Source organism: Physeter macrocephalus, chromosome 5, assembly GCF_002837175.3.
Source record: "Physeter macrocephalus isolate SW-GA chromosome 5, ASM283717v5, whole genome shotgun sequence".
Classification (NCBI taxonomy): Eukaryota; Metazoa; Chordata; class Mammalia; order Artiodactyla; family Physeteridae; genus Physeter; species Physeter macrocephalus.
The window spans coordinates 59,691,316-59,718,308 of record NC_041218.1 but is presented as its reverse complement, the minus strand read 5'-3'; the positions used below and the strand labels follow the sequence as shown (position 1 = coordinate 59,718,308).

Below are 26,993 nucleotides of genomic sequence, written 5' to 3'. Positions count from 1 at the left end.
TGACTGGTTTTGAGACTGTGTTAGATGCTGGGGAATATACTTTCCCAGCCGTTAGGGAAGTTTTACATTAGCGGGGTTGGCAAAGATTAATCAATTAATCACACATATTAATGTGCCCTCAGAACTATGATAAGTGCTACAAACACTAGTAGAATTTCTAAGCAGGGGATTTGGCCAGACGGGGATTAAGGAAGGCTTCTCTGAGAAGGTACTCAGATCTGAAGGATGAGTAAACGTTAAGTGAGGTGAAGAGGAAAGGTATATTTGAGGTCAAAGGAGGAGCTCTGTAGAGGCCCTGGGGCAGGTTGCCCTGGCAAATAGAAGGTGCTGGAAAAAGTCCAGTGATGTTGGAGCCGGGAGGGAAGGGGATCTACAATATGAAAGGAGGCTAGATAGGGGGTCAGGGAGCAAATTTTGCCGGGTCTGTTAGACTACCTTAAAGAGTGTAATCTTCATCCTAAAACCAACGGGAAATCTTTGGAGGGGTTTAAGCAGGACTTGATCAAATTTGCATTTCAAAAAGAGCACTTTGGCGGCATTGTGATGAAAGGATTTGAGGGGTCAGAATAGAAGCGGTAGTTCGAAGGCTACTTTAGTAACCCAGAATAGAGATGATGACCTCCCAGGTTAGGGTGGTGATGGGGAAATGAAGATAGGAGGGATATCTTGAGGGGTAAACAGCAATCGGAGTGGGTTGTGGATTGAATTTGGGGTGGAGAGTGACAGGAAATATCAAGGATGATTTCTAGATTTCTGTTGTATTCATGAGAATGAACGCTGATACCATTCTCCTGATGAAGAATGCCGGAAGAGGACCAAACTTTAAGGGAAAGATCAGGAGTCCTAGTTTGGACAGGCTGAGTTTGAGGTGATGATAAATAAATTATGATTGAGCCACACAGCATAAAGCTTTGCAGTCTTAAAATGTGATATCATGTAAACACGTTCAAGATATATGCTAAGGGAAAAAGTGTGATCACATTATGTAAAGAAAAGCATGGTGTATGTGTGTGTTTATATGTGTATGTGTATAAACATACGTTTGCATATGCATAGAATATGGAAAGATGCAGGGACTGTTAAGAGTGGGTACCCTCGGCAGTGGCATTAGGAGGATGGCATTGGAGGGAACTTTTATATTTTATACCCTCCTGGTTATACTATTTGAATGTATTACAATGAAAATGTGTGGTTTCTATAATAAAGAAAAATAATGACTGTTTCAAGTAAACACCCATTCGTATATTATTGTTATATTTTTTATTTTGAGCAGAATTTTTTCCTACAGTTTTGCTTCCCTAACCCAGTAGCTCTTAACCGCTTTGCCTTTTAATCCTTTCCCACTAGATTGCACTATTAGGCTAGATTTCACCGTCTGCGTAGTATTTTGTATTCTACCTTTAGCTAATTTTATTAATTTCAAAACAGTCCAACATTTTGCAGATGAGGACATTAAATTGTAATGGTGCATGTAACTACTGCATATATTATGTATCCCATTTCCAAGGGTCCCACTGGTGCTCCTTATGCATCTAGTGTTTCTCAGATAGAATATAGATAGTACCATTTCCGGGCAGTGAAAACCCAGTACGTGCCTTGGTTGGGCTATTTGAGCACAGGTTTAAAACTCCAAAGAGAAGTGGATAACCCTCCCTTCTCCATGAGCTATTCTATCAAACCAACACTTCTTCTTTTATCAGACATTTAATTTTTCATCCAGTTTTGATATATGTAATGCAATCTTGTGTCCATGCAGTTTATGCTTTTGTTGCGTTATTTCCTCAGAATAAATACCTAAGAGTTTGTGAGAGTCAGAGAGTACAGATATCAGTATAACTTGCTTCTTTTTATTTTATTTATTTATTTTTTTAACATCTTTATTGGAGTATACCTGCTTTTTGCGGCTGCTTCCCCCCAGCTATCTATTTTACATTTGGTAGCGTATATCTGTCCATGCCACTCTCTCACTTTGTCCCATCTTACCCTTCCCCCTCCCCGTATCCTCAATTATAACTTGCTTCTTATCACACCTGGCTTTTGCAGCTCTCAGTCTGCCTTGGCTGGTACTGGGAATGAAGACTTGCTAAGATGCCGTCTTCTTAGCCCTGTGAAGTTTGGGGTGGTTGGAGCCCCTGGGCTTCTCCTTCCGCTGGTGAGCAGCCTCTAGCGTTTACTCCACTCTGCCGTACAAATATCATTTTTTCATGTGTCTCATGACCGTGAAGAAAAAAAAAGAGTGCTATATTCTATAATGCCAACTGTAGTGACAATAGTTTTTTCATTTGAACATCTGTTTAAAAGAAAACACATTTAAAGAAATCTAAAATTTCCTTCATATTAAATGAAGAGTAAATATAATAATAGCTTATATTTTTTGAGAACATCATTGTGTGCTAAGCACTCTTCTAAGGGTTTTAAGTGTATTATCTCATTTAATATTCACAATGCCTCTATGAAGTGGGCACTGTTCTGGCCCTACCAGATGAGTAAACTGAGGTACAGAGACATTGAATAACTCGCCCAGTGGACAAAAACTGGGATTTTGAACCCAAGGCACTCTGTCTCCAGAGATGCTGATTTAAACACTACCTTTCTGTGCTCCCAATTTTTATTTCACTCTAAAGTCTAAAATCTTACCTAGCTTGTGCTAAAATTATAAAATTCTAATAACTTTAAATTATATTAATTACTTATGTTCGCCCTGCCAGGCTCTTCTGTTTTAACAAAGTTGAGAGGCTTCTCATTCTGGCATTTTCAGTTTGACGTCTTGCTATTACACTTCTCTTAGGAATATTTTTTTCTGACTCCCTTTGAGGTTGGGGTGGACAGTTCTCCTCAGCAAAGCCATTTTTTTCTCCATAGTTTCCAACTAACCTTTTAGCTTTCCTCTTTTAATGAATTGTGTGTGTGTGTACATACGTACATAACACATAGGATTAATTCTCATGGGTATTGCCTCCTTGCGAGCTGTTTCTAATCCAGCAGTCAGGGAAAACTTATTTTTTTCTAGAAAGAAAAGTAAGTTGAAGAGGACCTACTAGTAATAATAATAATATCTCAAATTTCTTAAGAAAGATACAGTTCACAGAGTGCTTTCCCATTTAACCATTTGGGGATCATATTGATGAGTAGGTATCAGGGGCTTTGAAGTCAATCAAGAAATGGGTTCAGAATCCAACTCTGCTACTTACTAAACATAATGACCTGGGATAAGCTACATAATTTCCTAAGACTTCTTATCCTCATTGTAAAATGGAAGTAATACTACCTGTCTCACATAGTGATGATGTAAGGATTAGAATAGTTATGTATAAAACCTTTAGTGCCTTGTACTTAGCACTCAAAACTTGGTAGCTAATGATAATGTCAGCTAACATTTTTTAGAGAGAAAAATATAAAAACAAGATTTCAGTATAAGAGACCATTGTAAAAGTATTAAGGATAGTTGCATAGAAAAGGGAAGAGAAAATGTAGAGGGCACGGGAGAGACATAATGACATGGGGAATGATGAGGGAAGGGAAGAGATGTAGGCGACATGAGCTGTCTATGTCCTATTTATGAAAACAAAGTCTGTGTCCCCTTTGAGTGAAATAGGAAAAGAGACAGATGAAAGAGTGGACAGAGAAAGACTTGACAGTTTGGTTCTAAGGTGAGTGTGTTAATCAGATTATATTTCATCTGGCATATTTTGCTATTTACGTGGACAGTGATGTCAGACTAAATTATTATTTATTATTTCTATCCCTTGACATTTTGATTAGCTCATCAGCAATCAGTCACTATTCACATCTCTTCAATTGCTTTTATTAAATAGCAAACCCTTCCTCACTAAGTCAGCAAATTATTCAGGTTGGGGAAAGAGTCATGTCTCTTCAGAGAGTGTTTGCCCCAGGCCAGATGAGATGCAGTCATGTTGCTACAAGACTCCGGATGAATCATGGAACCTTAAGACAAACTTTAAGTATTGAATGGTTTCTAGGGAATTTAAGGGCATGCCAGTCACCATTGGATTAATTCAGGCTTTGATGAGTTTTGAGAGGGAGCACTGAGGAATTGCTTAAATTGTATACCATGCTATGCTAGCTAATTGTGTGAATGTCTTCTTAGTCTGGGCTCTGTAAACACAAGATTCATATTATTCTTTGCTTTTGTGTTTATGAATTAGAGCAAAACTCATATCCAGGTACAACTGTAGCATAGATTATCATGAACCCAATGAGCACAGTGGAGTTCTTTCAGGATTTCTGAGGATGGTCCATTATCTTTGGAAGGAGTCCAAGGCTGACTTTTTTTTTTTACACACTAGATTTAATCTTGGAAAGTAATGTATAGAATAAATAGTTTCAAAAATTGAGTCATGTTTTCCCATTCTAAGGAAATTTGTTCTCATAGAAAAAAAATGGTGTGCTCCTTTTCTAATGAAAATCAAACTTATTAAAATACTACCTTTTTTTCCCCAGTGAGTATTCTGCATTTGTCAACGTACAGATTACAATAATTTTCTTTACAAGAAGTTAGCTAAGTGGACCCATGATCTTGGATACACAGTGAAAAATAGATATTTCAGTGTTACTGATATTTCTCCCTCAAGGTGTGGGACTTGAATGTTTAAGCAGACACATTATCCGTGGTGTTATGTCTTGCCTTTATTGACATTGTCTGGTGAGTAGAGCAGTAAAAAGTTGTCTTTTTATTTAGATTTATTGGACTGTGGTCTTCTGTGGTCAAAGTAGGACTTTAGAGGGATCAATATAAACTTAAAAATAATGAATATGCTCAAAGCAATGCCAGCCTTAAAACAGAGATATTATCTGTGAGAAGTGTATAAACTATTTTACCCTGCCTCTATTTTTTAACAGCTGAGGCACCAATCAAATTTGTCTTTTGAATTTTGAAATTCTTGTCTGTAAAAGCCAAGTAGGCTGCACTTACACAGGACCTGGAAAGCATGAGCAATGATACATTGGTTCACCCGGCAAGGATGTGCAGTGACATTAAATCTTATGGGTTAGTGAGGTTCTAAAAGCCAGAGTATAAGGCAAAAAATTCCATAGACTTAAGTCACCCTAGTAAATCCTTTAAATTACCTATGAAGTACATTATGTGTAGTTTTGTGTGTATAACTGAACAATAATTCTTATGCACAGCGTGGTCTGAGAACGACTGGGCTGGAATAAAGGAAGGAACAAAAGGGGTGCTGTCTGGACACCCAAACCCTTCTTTCTTTATGGTAACTCCCCAATCCATGGAAAAGTGGAGAATTCTGAAGCGTGCCTGCTTTCCTCCAGGGTTTACTCCATTCTGCTGTTCGATCAAGCCTCTATAACCTTCAGACATGTTAACAGATTCTCTTGGTTTTGTATGGATTGAACTAGACAATCTACATGAAAGCACCTTGCTCAGGACCAGGTGATGTGATGGATTTAAATGTAAATGTTGCTTGTCGGGTCCACATGTATACATTGTTTTTTGAAGAGTTGTAGAGAAGAATTTGACCACTTGCTTCCTGTCTTTCTAGGTTGAGATTTCCCACTGTCCAGCAGTGACTTTCATGTTCTTGCAAATTGGCTGCATCTGTGGGCCAGTTGGGGATAAGAGAGAGTAAAGTTTTCAGTTATAAGATTAGCCCTACATTTGTCACATTTGATGTGACTTGGTTGAATATCCTATATACCCTTGGGTTCTGTAGGTCTTCTGTTGGTCTTCTAGAGTTCGTATTTGAGTGTGAGAATCACCTGATGAAACTGTGTAACCCACCTACCTAGATTCTCCATGGTGGAGTCATGAATATGTGTTTTAAATTTTTTTATTTTGTAGTTTTTGGAGTGTGTGAGAATATGTATTTTTAGAGAGCTTCCCAGGTGATTCTTATGTAACTAGCATGTTGCCTTTGGAACCCAGAAATTAGGAAAACCCTTGGAGGTGGGATATTTTGCCACAAGAGGCCAGGAACATTTCTGATCCTATTTTAGCTTAAATTATTTAGGAAATGACTACTGTATTCTTCATCTAGATTTAAAAGGACATAACTTCAGTTCTTAGGTGAATCAACCATTTATTAGGTGAATCAGCCATAAGATTGGTCTTTTAGTAGATATAAAATTAGTATACTTAGGTTTACATAATTTAAAAATTCAATACCAACCAAGTCATTTATTCACTTGGGGTGCTAAGGCCTTTGATTTCCACTCCCAGGTATCACTGAAATGATCACCTGAGGTTTTGTTTGATTGTTTATTTTTAATAACTTGGGTTTTGAATTGTATTCTTTTTTTCATTTTGGAAGGGGACTTGGTATTTCTCATAATTTAGTTTAAGTTCAGAATTTTACGCAAAATTCAGTTTGAGAAGGAAATAACCATTTCACCTCTGATTTACTAGGGTGAGGAGCCCTTTCAACATTAAGTGTCCTGTACCCCAACAAATGTTTCTCCCTTCACTTGTCCTTACTCTCTGATTCATGAAGTATTTTCTTTATATGCTTGTATAAAGCATATATGCTTTGTATATGCTGTACAATATACAAGTATATGTATATTGTATGTTTCTGCTTGGTCCCACCCACCCATTCTAGTTTTTCTGGGATTGTGTCTCATCATTTATGTTCCTTTTCATTACACCTAGTCTCTTTCTCTCTCCTTATGTCTTTTCCTCAGCTTATAAACAAAATTTGTTTCCCTACATTAAAATAAACAATCTTTTTCTCTACCTTGCTGCTCCACAGTCTGCCATATCATTTTATCTCTTTGCTTCCCTATTCTGGCCAGTGTTCTTAAAAGATTAACTCTGTTTGTTGCATCTACGTCTTGGCCTTTTGCTGTCTGGCTTCTACTCTTACCACTTTATTGGAACTCCACTTTCAAGGAGTCACCAATAACTTCTCCCCTTTCACATCTAGCAATCTTTTCTAAGCTCTCATCCTCTTTGACCTTTTTACAGTAAGTGAGGATGTTGATCACACTCTCCTTTTTGACAACTCTTCCGTTGACATATGTATATGACACTTCAGGCTCAGTTGTCCAACCTCTCTGACCGCCTTGTCTCTTATTTCTTTGCTGAATTATCCTCTGTTTTTGCTATGTAAATATATTTATTAACATGTTCTTCTGCCTTTGTTGTTCCTCCCACTTTTCGTGCATTCCTTCTTGCTATATATTTCAACTCCAGAAGCTAGGACAAAACTACAGGGTACACCCTGGGGGATTTGGGAACTGAGCTGAACTCAAAGGGAACATATCTGAGATGGCTAGAGGAAGGGAGAATGAGATGGTGACCCAATGTTGTAGTTAGGAAAATGGTACCCAAATATCAAGTCTGGAAGATAAGGATGAAAAATGGGAGAGTAAGCAGTAAGATTGGTAATTTGGATGATTGGAAATAGTATAGGCAAATAGGTCAAGAACATGAATGTGTATCTTCTCCAGATCATTTTGTACCTGACAGTCTAATGCGTGTTACCTGAGAGCATGATCTCTTTAGGGAATTGCACTGGGGCTTTGGCTTCAACAATCATTTCTCTGGTGATGAACTTCAAATCTGTATCCAAAGCTTGCCTGAGATTCTCCTGTGAACCAGAGCTCTATTTCCACCTTCTTCTTAGGTGGTTTCACCTGGATATCCAACTGGTACCCCACATTTAACATATCCCCAAATAAATGTGTCATCTTTCTCCTGAAATGGACTCCTTTTTGGCATTCCTAATATATCACTATTCTGTGTCATCCTGGATCAAAACTTCAAAGCCATTCTTTTTTTAGCCCACATCCAGCAATTTGAGAAGTACTGTCAGTATTCTCTCCCATGATGTCTTGTAACTGGCCCCACCTTTACTCTTCCTTTCTACAACCCCTGATTATGGGCTGACTGCCACTCTACACTCCAGAGATATCCGCCTATTTAGTATCCACTGACCCTGACTCTGTTCATTGCTGCCAGTGTAATGTTTCCAAAACTCAACTGTAAATTTAAAAGACGTTTTAAACTTATCACAACATTCCTAGCCAGGGAAAATTGCTTCCTCTCTCAGTGCTATTGTAGCAGCTATGCTTTCTACCACTGTGTGTATATGTGTAATTGCTATACGTATACACTATATTATATATTACTTATATATTTTGGTACATGAATTATCAATCCCTATAGATTGTAAGCTCCTTGGAGGGCAGGAACTGTCTTTACTTTGTATCCCCATATATTCCTTGTATTGACATGCAACAGATATTTATTGAATGGAATTAAACAGCTCGCTGGGGCTGGAAGGAATCTGATACCAGTTAATACGTAGTAGGTGATTTGTGATAGCCATTTTAATTTGACATTAATTTCATTTTTTGTGCATTTGTTTTATTCTGAAAAGCTTTTTTATTAAGCTGTGCTGATGGCATAAATGGAACAGTTAACTGGAAGACCAAACAGGCCAACAATTTTATTATCAGCAGAAAAATGACTGCTGGGAAGAAAGATGGTGAGTTTAGGTTGTAAATCTAAATCCCTTTTGGGGAGTCAATTAAATGTCCGCTTCCAATAGTCCTTTTGCTTTTTTAGTCATGTGTGGATTTTTTTTTTGATAAGTCAATCTGAAAAAAATCAAATTTTGTTTTCCTAATCTTCTAAAACTTCTGATCCTCTGTGTTCTTAATCCATTATTCTCCAAGTTTTTTTCCTTTGCTGTAGTTTTCCCTTTTTTTAACCAAAAATAATTCTTGTTTTTAACCTACTGTTGCCCCTTATCCAGTTACTAGCTTGCCACTTATGAAAATTGTCCCAGTGTGGTTATTATAACAATTTACTTATAACATTGAAAAACATTAAGAAGTACATTTAACGTAAATCGTTTAAAAACAGTATTTACATAACCTTAGAAAAATGGTCATAAAATATTTTGGCTAGTTGTGGATGATTTTTTGAATGATTTTTGTTGCAAAACCAAGTTGGTATGTTTGCTATTAACTAATTAGATGGCATTTGTTTTCTTTTGAAAAGATGGCCTGACCCTTGAATGATTGATTGTCCTTCTAAATTTTTCTTCCCTATCTTTAATGTGTTCATTAGCAATATTTCAGGACCTTTGAAATAATGCATTTCATCAGGGAGAAAAAGACTTACTTAATAACCAAAAGATTAGTTGTTTTAAAAATATCAATTATCAATATGAGCGTTCACTTAATATTTCTGGATTACTTGTCTTTATAATCCTTCTTAACCGTACCCTCCCCCCTCCCTCCCCCCCCCCCCACAGTTTTGGCTATATGTGGCCATGCACAGAACATTAGCAGAACAGTAGCCTAGTTTCCATAAGTTTGGGGTAACCAGAATATCTATTAAAAAAACAACAGTTTTAAAATATTTTGAAAAGAGCAGTAATTTTATGTGATAAATGGCCTTACTGCCATGTAAAACTTTCTAGGTATCTTCTAGGAGTGATTCCTGGCTTACCTCATTTTCTTCTTACATTTCTGAGTTGGGGTCACTGACTTTTTTCCAGCTTGCATCAAATTATTCCTCAGCTAGAATCTTCTACTCCCAGACCTGTTTCACAGTAAGACCAAGGCTCCCAGCATCTCTTCTACTCTGATGTCTTTGAAACAAACCCACAAACACCTTTGCATTTTTAAGGAATTTTCATCTCTAATATAAAAGAAAAGAGTTTTATAACAGTAAACTCTCATGAAAAGTTCACAAAAAGTTGTTTTCAAAAGCACTAGACTCACTTGTTCTAGGATCTAAGCGCATCATCCCACAGTCCTTTCCCCACACCCTTCTTAGATATTCTCAAGGGATTTTCTCTGTTTCCTTCAAGGGAATCACCCCCGACTACCTTATCTGGGCTGCTCCTTAATCAGGCCGAGGCCTTCAGCTTCTTCGGCACATCCACTATTCCTGTTTTCTTTTTATTTTCTTTTATTTATTTTTGGTTGCGTTGGGTCTTCGTTGCTGCGCACGGGCTCTCTCTAGTTGCGGCGAGCGGGGGCTACTCTTCATTGCAGTGTGCGGGCTTCTCATTGTGGTGGCTTCTCTTGTTGCCGATCCCAGGCTCTAGGCGCATGGGCTTCAGTAGCTGTGGCACGCGGCCTCAGTAGTTGTGGCGCATGGGCTTAGTTGCTCCGTGGCATGTGGTATCTTCCTAGACCAGGGATCGAGCCCGTGTCCCCTGCATTGGCAGGCGGATTCTTAACCACGGCACCACCAGGGAAGCCCCTTCCTGTTTTCTAATCTCACCAGTTATGGCCCCAGATGGCCCTCAGTATTGCCATGTGCAATTTACTTCTGCCATCACCCAGGGATTTGGGAGCTGCCCTGATTCCTGCTGCCTCACACGAGATCACTAAAGACCCTTCCTCTGGACTTCACACTATTTTGCACTAAATTGCAGTCTTTCCCTTTTCTTCAGTTTCTTCTTTTTAACGTTGATCCCTAGAATTTCTGTCCTCTTTAAGCGTGTCCCTCCATTCCTATTTGATTTTGCATAAAGGTACTCTCTAACCGGCTGTCAAGCTCAGCTGAGTTATCTACTATGGTGCTTTTTTTTTTTTTTTTTTTTTTTTGCGGTACGCGGGCCTCTCACTGTTGTGGCCTCTCCCACTGCGGGGCACAGGCTCCGGACGCGCAGGCTCAGCGGCCATGGCTCACGGGCCCAGCCGCTCCGCGGCATGTGGGATCCTCCCGGACCGGGGCACGAACCCGTGTCTCCTGCATCAGCAGGCGGACTCCCAACCACTGCGCCACCAGGGAAGCCCCTATGGTGCTCTTCTTAGTGAAATGTATTCCAAGGCCTTTACCATAGCATTCTCTAGAATCTCCATCTCTTCCTTTTTCAAACTTCATGCTCCCTCTGGACCTCAAACTGATTTTCTCCTTGGAACCTGAGCCATAACTGTAGTTCTCAAAATCGAAATGATCAATACATCTTGAGGTAACCAGTTCAGATTATCGCATTCTCTTATTTTCTCAGTTTCTCTTGAACTCATTCTTTAGCTTCTCCCTTCCTGGTCTCCTCCTCTAATTTAAATCCTATCATTATAGTTCTGCATTATTAAAATATCTTACACAGAGAGTAATGAGTTTATTTTAGTGGGTTGTAATAATGTAATGGACAGCTACCAAATGTATTACCTCATGTTAGCAAATCAACAAAATACGTAACTACCCTGGGTTCAAGTCCTGGCTCTTCCTCTTACTAGTCCTGTAAGCTTGAACCTGTCATTCAGCCTCTCTGGGTTCAATTTTGTTAACTATAAAATGAAGGACTGAACTTGGTTTTTTGCATGCAAACCCCGATTGATGTTATCTGTCAGGAATCCTGGATTGAGTAGAATGCTGAGGCCATATCCAAGCAGGAAGTAATGCAATGATTTGTCTCTTAGTAGAGAAAGTTATTTGGCACGCCCTGACAGGATGACCTCTAAAGCCCCGTTCAATTGCAGTGTTCTGTGAGACCAAGTTTATTGATTACCAATTAAAAATGGTTTGCAACCATTTTCCAGCTGACATTTGAGAAAAAAACAACAAAACAAAACAAACACATGATCATTCTATGGAAAAATCAGGATATTTAACTCTAGTATAGAAGAATGGTTTTAGTAAGTGGCTTTGGTTGGGGGGAGGGGAATCTCACAAAGTAACCTTTCTGCTTCTTGTAGAAAAAGATCCAAGTAGTGGTTTCTTTTCTACCTCATGTAGAGAAAAGTGGTCCTATCTCTTAGAGGAGTGAAGTTTTAAAAGGCAATTTAATGCCTTACCCATGATGAGCTCTACAGCCCAGGTGTGGACTATCTGTGACAAATAAAACAATAGCTGACCACTGCCCAATGAATGAGCTTCAGTACTTGGTTGTTGAGTAAACTTAAGGGGTGAAGGGCAGACTGCTGAGAAAAGCTTTTGATTCTAAGCCAAGATTTATAAAGCTGGATTGATAAAACACAAGGTAAATTTTAAAGAGGAAAAACCAAAACAAAACCAAAACAGGTGTACCTGGCTGCATATTAATGCCTTTCAAACTATTTTTCTACAGACATTATCTGGTTTAGTAATTAAATTTCAATTAGACTGTAGAAATAACACATTGAAAAATAAATTAGGAAGGAAACCATAAATATATCAAGCTCTGAAAACCCCGAAATGAGTTCTCTTGGTGCAGAGATATCAAATGGAATTCATCTCTTATAATCAATTCCCATTAATTGGTAGCAGCTTCTTGGAGTGCTGTGTATACAGGGGCTCTGAGCCTCATAAAGAGCTTTTAGCTATTAAAACTATAAAAGAGAAGGCAAGTCTTATTTTTTCCTGTCCATACTTACAGTTTCTAATTATCAGAGATGATCATATAGTAAAATGAGTTTTCAGCAATTGTATTTTTTGTGTAACTTTTGAAAGCTGTACCAGATAAGTGGCTATTCAGTATTACCTTTGTATGTTAAACATATTTAAAAGTCTTCTTCATCGTTCTTATCCAAATTTTTTTTCAAATAATACTATTAAGGCAATACTATGAACAGTTGGAAAATATGCACTGTCTTATTTAACTAATTTGCACTCAGTTAAAGCACCCTTGTCATGTTTCCCAATGAGTAGCTTATGTCTTAAAACTCTCTGAACACGAGAGGCAAATTAACAAAATTGAAATGCTTTTGGAAATAGGCTTCAGTTTCTTATTAATAAATTACTTATTTTAGTGTGTTATGTTCTTAGGCTGATTTAGCTATTGCTAAGGGTAATAGATCACTTAATCAATAGATCTCTTTGTTTAAATTATGCAGTATATTTCCCACACATCAAATATGTAAGAAATTATTTTATACAGCACATTAAATCCCCTCCTTTTGATTTGACAGTTTGTTTACATAACTTATGGGTTGAATTAAGACTTTCTGTGGTACACTTATTTATTTCTGAATGCATTTAATACATAGAGTTTATGTTGCCACCTCCTCAAGTAATGGCTGTCTGCCAATTAAGATCATCTTTTCAGAAGTATACTGTGTCAACTAAGAATCAGGAAATACACCACAAAAGGGTCTCTGGGTAGCCAAAATAGATGCAGCAAACTCAGGCTCCTGTTTTTCACACCCAGCAGAGCCCTGCATGCGTTAAAACAGTACAGATTTGTTCTTACTTTAACACGCAGTCCCACCTCACTTGGTAGCCTGGTTTCTAAACCTGCAGCGGATTAATAGCAGCAAATTAGAAGGGATAGAGGAGCTGTTACAGGAAACATATGGATAGCAATGAGAAGTGACGGCTGACAACGTGTCTACAGATGAGAAAACAGAAAATCTATAAAACACACAGCCTTAAAAAGCATTAGCAGACGGTGACCTGCTAGTGCTACTGGGATCAGTAAATGACAAGGCAACCAAACAGTCCATAAGGGCATGATTGTATTATAGAGGGGAGTGCAATAATTGATGCGCCAAATGATGATCTTATGCCATAATGAAGAAGGATCGACCGCCGAGTACTTTAGAAAACTCAGCTCTCTAAAATGTTTCCTTCGTTGGGGTTCCTGCTAAACTGAGATTTTACTGTATTCTCTCAAACCACAAAAATTGGAAAATGATGATGTAAGTGGACCTTTTAAAGTGATTAATTTGTTGATAAAGCATCTATGAGAGAGAGAGAGATCACCTTGACGTGAATACTGACAATCCTTTATGACTTCAGAGGAGAGACTTTAAGACTTAAATCTAGCTGAGACTTGTAGGGTGTCACACTCAGCAGCCAGTTTATCTTTATAGTCATGTCCTTGTTCTTGATGCAGAAAAAGGGCTGGTAGGTGTTCTCCGGACTTTTTTGTAGAGAGTGGACTTTGTATGTGCCTGTGCACATGCATATGCCATTAAAAAAATCATTGTGATAATTGTGAAGTGGTATGCTCTAGATTCGTTAGCAGTGCACCACCATAACCCTTTCAAAATTTGATGTTTACTAAACACATCCAGGTTTGCTTTTGTTTTTAAGTAATTGTAAATAAGCACACAAATGTGCACCCTCATATTTTCATCTCAGTGTTGCTCCCATAGGGAGAGAATTTCAAATGGACTATTAATAAAGGAAGACAGGATGCTACTTAGCTAGCATGAGGTCCCACTTTATTGCTACTGCCATCACCGTCTGTTCCTTGGTTCTTGGCTGTCTGCTGTCCCATAAGATACATTGTCGAAAATGGTTTGTAGTTACTATGCCTTATGACTAAAACAGGGAACAGTTTTATAGAAAGATTTTGGTAGCATGTTAACAAGGAATATTGGACCTGCATTTAGGGAGGGTGAAATATAACCCAGGCCACTTGCCCACATATCTTTTTGCTCTTCTCAGCTCAGATATGTAATTTTTCCTCTAAAAAGTTCCGTTATTTATGACTACCTGTCTTCAGTTTTTAATCTTTGCAAATCTAGCTACCCTTGTGGTTTGAAGATGATGTTTTTGACCCGCGTGGGTTGGACTTTTGGTTTAATTGTTTCGCCCATTAATGGTGATGGATTTGCACGGATTTAGCCACAGACTGGTTTCCAGTTTCATTTGTATCCAGTGGTGTGTGTTTGCAGAGGTAATGGATTTGCAGCCCTAGACGATTGGAGAGCCATGCAATACACAGAGCAGCCAGACCCTGTGACCTCACCTTGATTAGCATGGCACTGTATGCTTGTATATTTCAGAGACTGTTCAGAGATTTTTTTCAGAGATGTGTATTTCAGAGATTCTTAAAGTGTTTAAATTTCATTTTCAAGACTTTCTTTTAGGGAAAACAATATGCGTCAAGCTTACTGTTTGTGAGTACTACCTAGACATATGTGAGTGCAACATGTGTTCACTGTTAAGTAACAGCCTTTTTTGGTGTTAGTGCAAACCCTATCAGTATTGTTTATACCGCTCATGTTTAGAACAAGAGCCCATAACTCTGAATTCTCTGTGTCACTTGTTGCTTTTGAAAGGAAGCTAGGTGTGAATACTGCCCAAATAGCCTCTGTTGCAGAGCTATTTGTTTTGCAAGTAACAAATGGGAAAGGTAAGGTAAAGGGCACTTCTCTAAAATGTTCTGTGGGTGCCCATAATTTAAACCGATGCTACAGAAAGGAAGTATTATTTTCACAAACAAAACATAGTGGCTTAGTCATTTTCCATCTCTAGATGATGAGTGTGTCATACATCTGTATCATGTTTTTCTCAAAGTGAATGGCATACTATACTTACAGTGAAGCAGGCTTTACTGCAGAGTTGCCAAGGTAACTGACCAGCAAGTATGCAGTTCAGCAGATTGCAGAAAGGCAGTTGTACACATGAATAAAGAAATGTGCGTGTAATCTTAAAACCCAGGAGGGCCATGGTAGATTGTGGTTTGGCTCTGTAGATTGTAGAAATGTTGTTTGTTGTTTTTTGTTTTGTTTTGTTTTGTTTTATGAAAGCAGAAAGTGAGATAATAAACAGTGACAAGTACCCTTTTATGGTTCTCTTTTAGGCCCTGCCATGGGCCATATAGAAAATAGAACCATTTCAATATTATTAATATGAACAACCTTTCTTTTTGATTTATAAGCTAGCTTTTACCACCTTATGGCAGCAAAAACTGCGGGAGACTGTTAGTAGTTTATAATGTAAATGGAGGATGGTAACCCATAAACTGCTACACACATATGAGAATTAATTTAAGTTACAAAACTGAAAATGAAGTTAAGTATTATATATATTTAGTCCACAAACATAAGAACTGTGTTTCCCTCTACAGTGCTTTGTATTAGAATGTATTCATCCATTTATAAAATTATTCACATATGCCAGACACCTTCTAGGTGCCAAGAAAATAACAAAGGTAAATAAAGTTCAGTGCTGGACTTCAAGGTGTTTTTAATCTCTAGAAAGAGTAAACTGGATAAGCTCCAAAGAGATTCCTTTGAATTATGCAAAACATTCCTGTGCCTTGGATGTAGGATTGTGATCTAGAATTTAAACACCTTTCCGTATAGAATTAAATAACTTCTCACCAGGAGTTCACAGCTGTCCATAATTTGACTCATCTTCCCAGTTTTCCTCCCCCCTACAAGGATCTAGCATTACTGGCTTAATTCCCTTTCTTGAAAGGGCCCCACAGTATCCCACTTTTGTATCTTGCACATTTCACCGCTGAAATTGCCCATCTCTGAGTTTCAGAATCTTGCTAGTACTTTAAAAGCCACATTGAATTCTACTTCTTACATAAACCTTTCCCAGGTCTTTCCAGCTTCCATTGCTCTTCACCATCTTTCCAGGTCTTGCCAGAGCAGTTTGTCTCTCTGGGGTCGTACCTAGTTAGGGGAGTGTTGGTCTCCCAAACCAGATGGTGAGCTCGTGAAAGGCAGGGACTGGGTCTCCTTCATCTTCACATTCTCCACAGCACCTAGCATTCAGCCGATGCCATGGAATCCAGCTGGTGAAAAATCTCTAATTCTCATCCTCACTATTTTTCTGTGATTCACTTATTCTTGTTTTTTTGGAACGGGACCATTTTCACAGGTGAGTGAATTGCTCTTGGGTAGAGAATGGGTACTCTAAATGCCATGGGAATGCTTACCAGTGCTAGTACAAAACAAGTCAGGAAAGAACGAGTTTCCCTATGTACCTAATTTAAACCTAACTTGCCGCGCTCCCTTCCCTCCGTTACCACAGCCTTTGAAGTTGTGTTTTTAGTAGTAAAGCTATGGATACATGAAGCTACAAGCCAAATATTTTAGTTCAGTTCCCCATTTTTGGCAGCCATCCACAGAACTGTAGGGGCAAGTTTTCACAGATAAAGAAACATTTTTGTGGGAGTTCCTAGTTTTATGCTGAAAAATTCACTGTCAGTGATTTTGCCATCCAAGGGCTTTTAGTTAGTTGTGAGCCCGGGAGTGAGCAGCCTTGGGTTCTTAAGGTTAATTACTACATTTACAAATCCATCAGTGACTAAGAGAAAGAACTTGCCTGATAGGGTTTATCTGTTTAAAAATTGCAGCCAGTAGCCAAACAGGAAGATAGAAAACCAAAAGAGATTGTAGAGGTGACAAGGGTAATGACAGTAATGTGTTGGTGGAGATGGTGATATCAGAGGAAAAAACGATAAGTTGAAACTAATCAAACCAATTTGGTCATTTTAATGTACTCACATTATGTATCTTAAGTAACCAGTAAATCATGAAATATGCCCCATTTCACTTAAAGAAATGATTTGCACTGAATTTTATGATGAAATTGTTATTGCTTATTTAGGAGGTAGCATAATAGACTAGATTGTATGTGTAAATTATTAAATGTCGAGATCAGGTAAAGTGGAATAAATCATTTCCAGGAAAGATAGGGGGGGAATAATGCTCAAAGAAAGAGTATCCAATGCATTTTTATAAGTATCAATATATATGAAAGTCACCTTACATATTATCAATGGTATTATGTAGTCCGATATGCTCTGTCTGGCAAACAGTTAATACGGTGGAGACTGTTACCATTTAAAAATGACTCCTGGGCTTCCCTGGTGGCGCAGTGGTTGAGAGTCCGCCTGCCGATGCAGGGGACACGGGTTCGTGCCCCGATCCGGGAAGATCCCACATGCCGCGGAGCGGCTAGGCCCGTGAGCCCTGGCCGCTGAGCCTGCGCGTCCGGAACCTGTGCTCTGCGACGGGAGAGGCCACGACAGTGAGAGGCCCGCGTACCGCAAAAAAAAAAAAAATAATAAATAAAAATGACTCTTTATACTTTGCTTTGAAAAAAGGAAAAAGAAAAAATATACTGTAGCAATTATATAGCTGGTCAGTTCTCATGATGTATTTTGTTGGTAATAATCTCCATAAAAATTACAAAAGAGATTTCATGGATGTCTTTATTATTTAATAATAATTTAAAATATTAAATATGCCTAATTCTGCTTATATAATATTTGAAAAGTCTATAAACACAGCAAGTTGAGAGTTGTTCCATGTTTTGTCCTAAAACCACTCCCCTTTAAAACAAACTTCTTAACAATCTTGCATGTTGCTTCAGTTTTCTCAGAAATTTCTACGTAGTGAAACCCTTCTTTACAGTGTAAGTGAATTTTCAAAAGCAGAGCTCATTATTTGTCTTTCTGTCTCTTATCTTCCCTCTTTGTTTTCAGTGTACACTATTTTCTCAAAGGTGCACTCTGATCGGAATGTCTACCCATCTGCAGGTGTCCTCTTTGTTCATGTTTTGGAAAGAGAGTATTTTAAGGGAGAATTTCCACCTTACCCAAAACCTGGTATGTTCTGGTGGGAAAAAAAGTGGTTAATTTACTAAATTTTTCTTTTTGTTCAATGTGCATAATCTAGATGATATATGATCAGATATTACTGACATTATTTGACATGGTCTGGATATGTGATAAATTGATTGTTATAGAATATTTCCCATTTTAAGATTAGAAATTTAATTACCGAAGGAAATAATTCATTTTTGAAATTTAAAGAAAGTGTATTTCTGATTTCCTAGTCTTGAGTTTTGTGCTTCTGACAAACGATCTACCGATATTCTCAGAGAAATAATTATAGATGTACAATTACAATTTTCCACATTAAGACTTAGAATCTTACAGAGTACATTGATTTTTGGAAAACTATACATGTGTTGTAGAAGAGAATGAAATATGGTATTAAGAAAGAGTTCTCAAAAAAACTTTTACAATATGAGATCATTTCATATAACTTCATAATCATATAATGGAGATTAATTTTTCTTCAAAGTAATACCAGTTACGAAGTCCTATTTAATTTACTATTGGTTTACATTATGTTATGTTGGATTGTCACAAATGCCATCAAATTAACGAAGATACAGAAAGAATAGCAAGAGAAAATACATTGTTATTATGACTCTTAAGTAACAAATAAAAATGAATTTCTGAAAATTACAGCATTAGAATTAATATAAGTATTATTTTTGTGGATTATATGATGAATAGCATACCTGAAAACACTCATAAAATATAGTTAAGCATGTTCTCACCAGCATTCAAGAAACAAGGCAGTCTTTTCATCAATAACTTAAAAAATGTGTTCTCATGAGGGGCATTCTATTTTTGCAAAACTATGTAACTAAACCTTGTGAGCAGCAGCTTCAACACTGGAGAAGAAAACGTAGTTAAGAGCATAGTTTCTGGAGTCAGCCAAGATTAAATTCTAGTTTCACCACTTAATATGACCATGAAGAATTAACATGGAAAATTACATATTTCATCAATAAAATTAGGGCTAATAAGAGTACTACTTTCATTGGTATGTTTGAAAATCAGCTGAAATAGTGCCTGTAGAGGCCAGGCACATGCTAATAAAATGACACCATTATTATTGTTTATTATTAATAAATGTCATGTTATTGCAGTTCTTTTGGATTTGGATTGGGATTTTTTCAACTCATCCTCCATTGTTTTTAAATTACATTATTTTTGTTTTGATGACACTTTTATAATTTTGAGATATCCCTTAAGATGAGTTTCATAGTGCTCAGAGTTTCATGAAAGGAAGGTTTCTCAGAAGAATGAATACATCAACATGATTAGGGGATTTTCCTGAAAGATAGTTGTCTCATTGGTAGAACTTTTCCACTGCTAGTGACCTCCTCCCCCCAAAAAAGAAAAGGAAATTTACCCCCAAATTGTATGAATATGCTTTCTTTGTTGAATCAGATTTCTAGACTAACTAAACAACCAAAAGGATTTTTTTTCTTACATGAGGCCCTAATCTAAATTCCCAGATGGATTTTTTTTTTTGGTGTGTATTTAATTTGCTACAAATGTTAAGAAAAAAAATTTTAGATAGACATATTTTTATTGAAACAATCAAAGCAACATGTGAAAATAACTGTCTTATATCTTACTTCTGTATTTCTTACCTAGGTGAGATTAGTAATGATCCCATAACATTTAACACAAATTTAATGGGTTACCCAGACCGGCCTGGATGGCTTCGATATATCCAAAGGACACCATATAGTGATGGAGTCCTGTATGGGTCTCCAACGGCTGAAAATGTGGGGAAACCAACAGTCATTGAGGTAATTTACTTAGAAAGAGCAAAATTATATTCTTGGTTTTTTGTAATTTGAGCTTCAAATGTTGTAATTAAAATTACATGGCAGTGGCTTTCAGTATTTTATGCATGAAAACACACTAGATAACATTTGGAAATGTACCATTCCTTTCTGTTCATCTACAGAGTTTTTTGTTTCAGCTTTTATGTAAAAAAGTGCCGTCTAAATTAGTGAAAAAAATTAAAAGGTATTTAAAAGAAATAAATTACTGTGAATTCTATTTAAGAAAATGAACAAAAACTTAAAACACTTATTTTCTCCAAATTTTAATTTCAGATTTCATGTTCATTCAGTCATTAAGGAGATGTCTTTTGAGCCCCTACCATTGTGCTGAACATTATGATAGGTGTTGGTGGTAGAAAGATGAATAGTAGCTGTGCCCTGCCATGTCTTACAGTTCAGGGGTTGAAGCACTGAATGGGAACTCAAACTTAGCCAGCACTGACATAACTGTTATAATAAGAAGGTGCTGTTTGATGCAGAGTTATAAGAGGGTAAATAGAAATTCACTAAGTAGAAGGAAGGCTATTTTAGGCAGAAGATGCAGCACATCAAAATCTTGGAGGCATAAACATAACCACATAGTCTTAGAGAACTACAAGTGTGGCTAGAGGACAGGATGCACTCCAGAGGGCAAATGATGGGAACGGAGGTGTTGATGTTGGTAGGAGCAGATCTTTGAGGGTTCTGTAAGCGATGCGGATATGTTTGACCTTTACTTTGGGAGTGATGATGGTGCTATAATTAATCAGATTTTTACCAGTACCTAATATCATACCTGGAAGATACTAGAAATTGAAACAATAACAAAAACAATGATGACATCGAACCTTTAATGGGAATTAATTTTTTTTTAATGAATGGATATAAAAGCTAAAAGTGTTTCACTCTTTACTATACCTAACAAAATCAGAATTATAATGGCAATTAATGGCAGGAGAGGTCTACTATAGTTTTATGCCTAGATGCCTCTAGGATCTTAAATTGGAATTTAACTCTTCAATTCCATAAAAGCTTACTGGTAGTGACCAGGGCACCAGCATAGGAACTGCTAGTGGAATTGCCAGGAGTTTGTATATGTCCTGTGTGGCATGTTTTCTACCACCAAAAATTTGTAGAATTTCTGGAGATTCTCAGGAGATTACATGCTTTGAGTTTTTCTCCAAAGTTTTAATCAGCCGTGGACTCTGGATGTGAGCTTCCATGCTGGCTGAGAGAAGATGTTTCTTCATTTGAACTGAAGTTTGTATTTAACATGACATTTCAGTGATTTCTATCTATAAATCTGCTTTCTTAAGGCAATGTTGATATAAGATAGAAATATATTTAGATATAAGAAAGAAAGTTATTTGGAGTTATTGTCAAAATAATTTTTAAAATATTCAGTAAAGTTAGAAATATATAAATGTAAGTCACCACCTTGCTAGATTAAAAAAGGAAAACACAATCACCTTGAAGATTCAGAGAAAGCATTTAATAAAATTCAACACCTATTCTTTTTTTTTTTTTTTTTTTTTTTTTGCGGTACGCGGGCCTCTCACTGTTGTGGCCTCTCCGGTTGCGGAGCACAGGCTCCAGACGCGCAGGCTCAGCGGCCATGGCTCACGGGCCCAGCCGCTCCGCGGCATGTGGGATCTTCTCGGACCGGGGCACGAACCCACGTCCCCTGCATCAGCAGGCGGACTCTCAACCACTGTGCCACCAGGGAAGCCCAACACCTATTCTTGATAAGAAAAAAATAACTCTTAGCAAACTAGGAATATAAGTGAACTTCCTTAACCTAATAGGTTATTTATCAAAAATAATAGCAAACATCATTTTTTAATGGGAAAACACTAGAGGAATTCCATTTAAATTCAGGAACAAAACAAGAATGACCCCCTGTATCACATCTATTACAGAATATATTAGAAGTCCTATCCAGTGCAGTAAAGAAAGAAAAAGAAATTTATAACTATTCGAAAGGAAGAAATGGAATAGTCAATGATATAAACAGTCTATAGGCTATTAAAATCTTCAGAAAGCCTAACAGTAAGCTATGGGATCAAGATAAAAAATTTAGTTATATTTATTCATTAAATAACAAGTACTGAGAAAAATACATGTTTTCAAAAGATACCATTTTTTTAGTAGCAACAAAATTATAATGTACTTGGAATAAATCTAACAGAAGGTATGCAAGTTCTGTATGGGAAAAATTATAAAACTTTGTTGATATTAAAGAATGCCTATATAAATGAAAAGATAGTTCATTCAGGGATAGGAGGACTGAAAATCATGAAAGCATCACTTTCCCCCTAATTGATCTATAGATTCAATGAAGTTCTAATAAAAAAATCTCAGTAGGTTATTTCATGGAACTTGGCAACTAATTCTAAAATTTATAAAGAAGATAATAAAGCAAAATCAAGACATGCTTAAAGAAGAATAAAAAGGGGAAAGATTTCTTTCCTTTCCAGATAGCAAGATTTATTGTAAATATGTAGTAATCAATCATAAGTTTGTATTGATACAGGGATAGACAAATTAACCAATGAATAAAATAGGGAGCCCAGAGACAGATCCATCTACATAAAGAACAATGATATATGTCTAAAGAGATGGTGCCAGAGATCACAGATTAGGGAAAAGGAGGTCAATTTATTGACTGGTGCTCAGCCATATGGCAAACATAAAATTAGATTCTTACTTCACAGGAAATACAAAACTCATGTCTAGGTAGGTTAAGGATTTAGCAAAAATTTAAACTATTATATAAAACTGTAGAGGAGTATCTTTCTGAGTTTGGGGGAGGGAAAGATATCTTAAATAACACCTAAATTTTTTTTCTTTAAGAGAAAAGATTGATAAATTTTACCATATTAAACTTGTGAACTTCTGTTCATCAAAAGAAAACATTAAAGAAAAGACAGCCCACAGGCTGGAAGATGATATTTTAAATATATATAGCTGACTAACGATAAGTATGTAAAATATAAAAAAGGACTGCTACAATTTCAATAAGAAAAAGACATGAACAGACATTTCACCAAAGAGGAGACATCAATGCCATTTAAGTAAAGAAACTTACTCTCCTCAGTAAGGAGGAATATTCAAACTAAAACCACAGTGAGAATTTTATCCTCAGTAAAGGTCATTGCAGTGGATATGGGTTGGAAAATGGAATATTTCACATAGCTGAGTATCACCGTACCCTATGATCTAGCAGTCCCACTTCCAGATATGCACTTAAACAGTTGCAGGGAATTCCCTATGGTCCGGTGGTTAAGACTTGGTGCTTTCACTGCTGTGCCCCGGGTTCAATCCCTGGTCAGGGAACTAGGATCCTGGAAGCCATGCAGCATGGCCAAAAAAAAAGAAAAAGAAAAAGAAACACTTGCAAATGTCCACCCAAAGGCGTGCACAATCATGTTCACTGAGCAATGTTTGTATAGGAAAACACTGGAAACCCACAAACCAGTTGAGATCCAGAAGTCCAGCAGCAAGAAAATAGATAAATTGTGGAGTATTCACACAGTGAACATTTATAGCAGCAATGAACTTAAGCTTGCCTGGCAACATGAATGAATGTTTTTAAGGTAATGTTGAAAAAAACCAAACAAACCCCGGAAGACTGCATACAGTTTACTATTTTTATAGGTGCTCAAAAACCAGAAAAATGGACAATATATTTTAAGCATACATGCATGGATAATAAAACTATATTTAAAATGGATGAGAAGATAAACACAAAATCCAAAATGGTTACTCTGGTTGAAGAGAGGCAAGAGGCTAGGGTAGGAGAGAAACACATGTGTTGAACCAGGATTCACAGGGGTGCATTATGCCTTACTACCAACATACAATGTTATGAATATGTATCAAATAATATCTAAAAAGATGATGAGGGCTTCCCTGATGGCGCAGTGGTTGAGAATCTGCCTGCCAGTGCAGGGGACACGGGTTCGAGCCCTGGTCCAGGAAGATCCCACATGCCGCGGAGCAACTAAGCCCGTGCACCACAACTACTTAGCCCAAGCTCTAGAGCCCATGACCACAACTACTGAAGCCCATGCACCTAGACCCCGTGCTCCGCAACAAGAGAAGCCACTGCAATGAGAAGGCCGCGCACCGCAACGAAGAGTAACCCCCGCTCGCCACAACTAGAGAAAGCCCAAGCACAGCAACAAAGACCCAATGCAGCCAATTAATTAATTAATTAAATTTTTAAAAAGATTATGAAAACAGCATATCTTTCATCTAACACAAGTATTAATTTATCTGTAAATAACTCATTTCTACATCCATATATAATAACATATTTTCAGTGTTTAAAAATGTTCTATTAATAATATAGTCAAAAGATTTTGCATCTTAAACTAATATTTAATCATATACATCCACTAATTAATTTATTCAGTAGCTACTTATTAAGCATCTAAAATAGATCAGCCACTATTTTAGAAATAGGGGATCAGAAAGTGCACAAACATGCATACCTCTTTGCTATGAAGGGCTTCACATCATGATAAGTAGAATTCGATTGAGGATATTACAATATTTAAATATCTCATTAGAAGTCATAGAAGAATTGCATTCTGTTACAGCTGTTAAAATTAAGCATTAAATATAAATTCAGGTAATAAAATTCTTCCTCCGGATTCATGAAAGGTTCTTCACTCTCTTGTGTAGCCTCTGATTTAAAAAAACTTATTAGAATTTATGAAATTTACAATAATGAAATTTGTGATAATTATGGGAAGGCTAGCCAGAAAAATATTGCCATTAATCTGAAAATGTTTAACCTTTTTTTCTGAGCATTAGCTTTGAGATATTATAACAAATAGTATCTAGTATTTTTTTTCCACTGAGAATATTATTAAATTTTTTGCAGGGTAAACTTAAAATCATGAGGATTCCCAAACGTTTTTGCATTTCTTCATTTGCTTGTGAACAATAATGCCTCGTTAATTTTAATGACTAGTCTTAATTTTAGTGTTCAGTGTGAACCTAATTGATCATGTGTCCCAACAGAGAGCAGCAAAGAAGTCATTAAATCCAAAAGAAATTTGACAAATTGTGGAGAGATAAGTGCTTTTATCTTTGTGGAATAATACACGTTTCAGAATATGTACTTTGAAATATTGTTAAAGGTTTGGAATTTTTTATTCCAAAATTCTGATTTTCACTGTTCTCTCAAATAATATTTCTGATGAGTGTAATGTATTTTATTTAAAGCTCATATGTGATGCTATTAAAATCTTTGATACTTGTTTTTAAATATGCAAGATACTTCGTTTCAGTTTGCGTCAGTTTTGTCTTTTTTGTCTCAGTGTCAAATACAGCTGCAGTTACTGCCAGAAGGCTAGTGCTGGGATGCTAAGACTTTTACACAATCATTTGGGGTTTTTTTGAGGTACTGCAGGCCTGTCTGAGTGATTTAATATCTGTTATAAAGTTAATTATTCCTTGATTTTTGAAGCCATATCCTGTTGTTGGCCTTTGCTTTGTTTGTTGTTTGCAGTGGCTGTTTCTGAATTGACTTTGATGTAAGTTCATTGGCTCTGCAAACATTTACTAATATTTGACTCTGTGAAGGGATTGATTTGTGTTTTTGAGCATTTGCCATCAGCTTCTTAGACTGTGATCCTTACTGCTCTACTCCCATTGTGAGATATGATTTCCAAAGGGTTCGTGACATTTCTTGACTGGTTGGTGTGCAGTTTAGTACTGAATGCAAACAACACAGAGGTGTGCTTGTTTTAAAGTGTACTTTCTGGTATGATCCTTAAGCTCCATTTAAAAGTACACAAATACATTGTTTTGGCTTTTTTGAAATTTTAGAACAGCTCTGGTAAGTAACTGGTAATGGTTAATCCATTTACTAATGATGCATCTGCATTGCTACTGGCACTTAACAGTCTTCTATAAAAGGGTTTTTCTGATTTTAACTTGTTGTTTTAGCATGTTAAATAGACCTAATTACCCATTTTCCCACAATATTGCTAAAAGCTCTGGATTCTTGTCCAGAGAAGGAATATTTTGTAAGTATATAAACAAATAATGAAAATGGAAAGAACGACAATTTGTTTTCATTTTGTCCTTAATGAATTTCGTTTTCCAAATAACATTTTACTTCTTTAATATGACTTTCTTTTTCTAATAGATAACTGCCTACAATAGGCGTACCTTTGAGACTGCAAGGCATAATTTGATAATTAATATAATGTCAGCAGAAGGTAGGTATGGAAAAATATGTTGCTGATTGTTTCCTTATTTGCAAGAAGTATTTCATTATATTTTATATGTATGTAAAACATAGTTAAGGGTTTTAAAGCACCACATACCTACTATAAGTAATGAAATAGTAAAATGTAGAAAACTAAGCAATATTTAATTCATTATAAAATATCATGATGTGTTTTGGTGCTGAAAACCTCAGGGTAGGGAACCAAATATAGAGGCCACTTATTTTCTCCAGGCCTTGGTTAAATCATCTGTAAAGTGAGACTAAGAATACTATTTCTCTCATAAGTCTGAGGTAAGGATGCCATCATTTAAGTCTCAAAATGTGCTTGACATAGGGCTGATCACAGAATGCATGATTGGTATTATTTTACTTTAAAACCTATCATCGGTGATAGTCTAGTTGTATATGATGATAAAGAGTTGTTGATGAATAGAAATAAACCATAATTTGGGTCACAGTCTCCTTTCTAAATAGCTAATCATGCATCTGTAATTGCTGGAGTCCAACAACAATTTATTGTTACACATGCTTGAATTGTAAGTGATGCCTAAGAATTTAGAAGGTTAGGGACACAGGAGAGATTCCAAGAATTACACTCTCAAATATTCTGATCCTGTTTTGGCATTCAATGGGAAAAATACATACCACTAAACACTTGGTGGTTAAAGTTTATAAATCATGGGATACTATACCAGATATCATTTATGAAGGTGACAG

At 36.8% G+C, this 26,993-nt stretch overlaps 1 protein-coding gene across 2 annotated transcripts in view; it reads left to right on the top strand.

The window, feature by feature from the left end:
* Positions 1-26,993, top strand: part of SGCE (sarcoglycan epsilon) — a 68,214-nt gene that overhangs the window by 7,766 nt on the left and 33,455 nt on the right. Inside the window, exons 2-5 of one of the 2 annotated variants that reach the window (XM_007105295.4) lie at positions 8,358-8,465; positions 18,099-18,221; positions 19,854-20,011; positions 26,193-26,265. In XM_007105295.4, coding sequence (XP_007105357.2) covers positions 8,358-8,465; positions 18,099-18,221; positions 19,854-20,011; positions 26,193-26,265 — 462 coding nt within the window. The remainder of the gene's footprint in view (positions 1-8,357; positions 8,466-18,098; positions 18,222-19,853; positions 20,012-26,192; positions 26,266-26,993) is intronic. The other variant, XM_007105296.2, reaches the window with a different exon arrangement.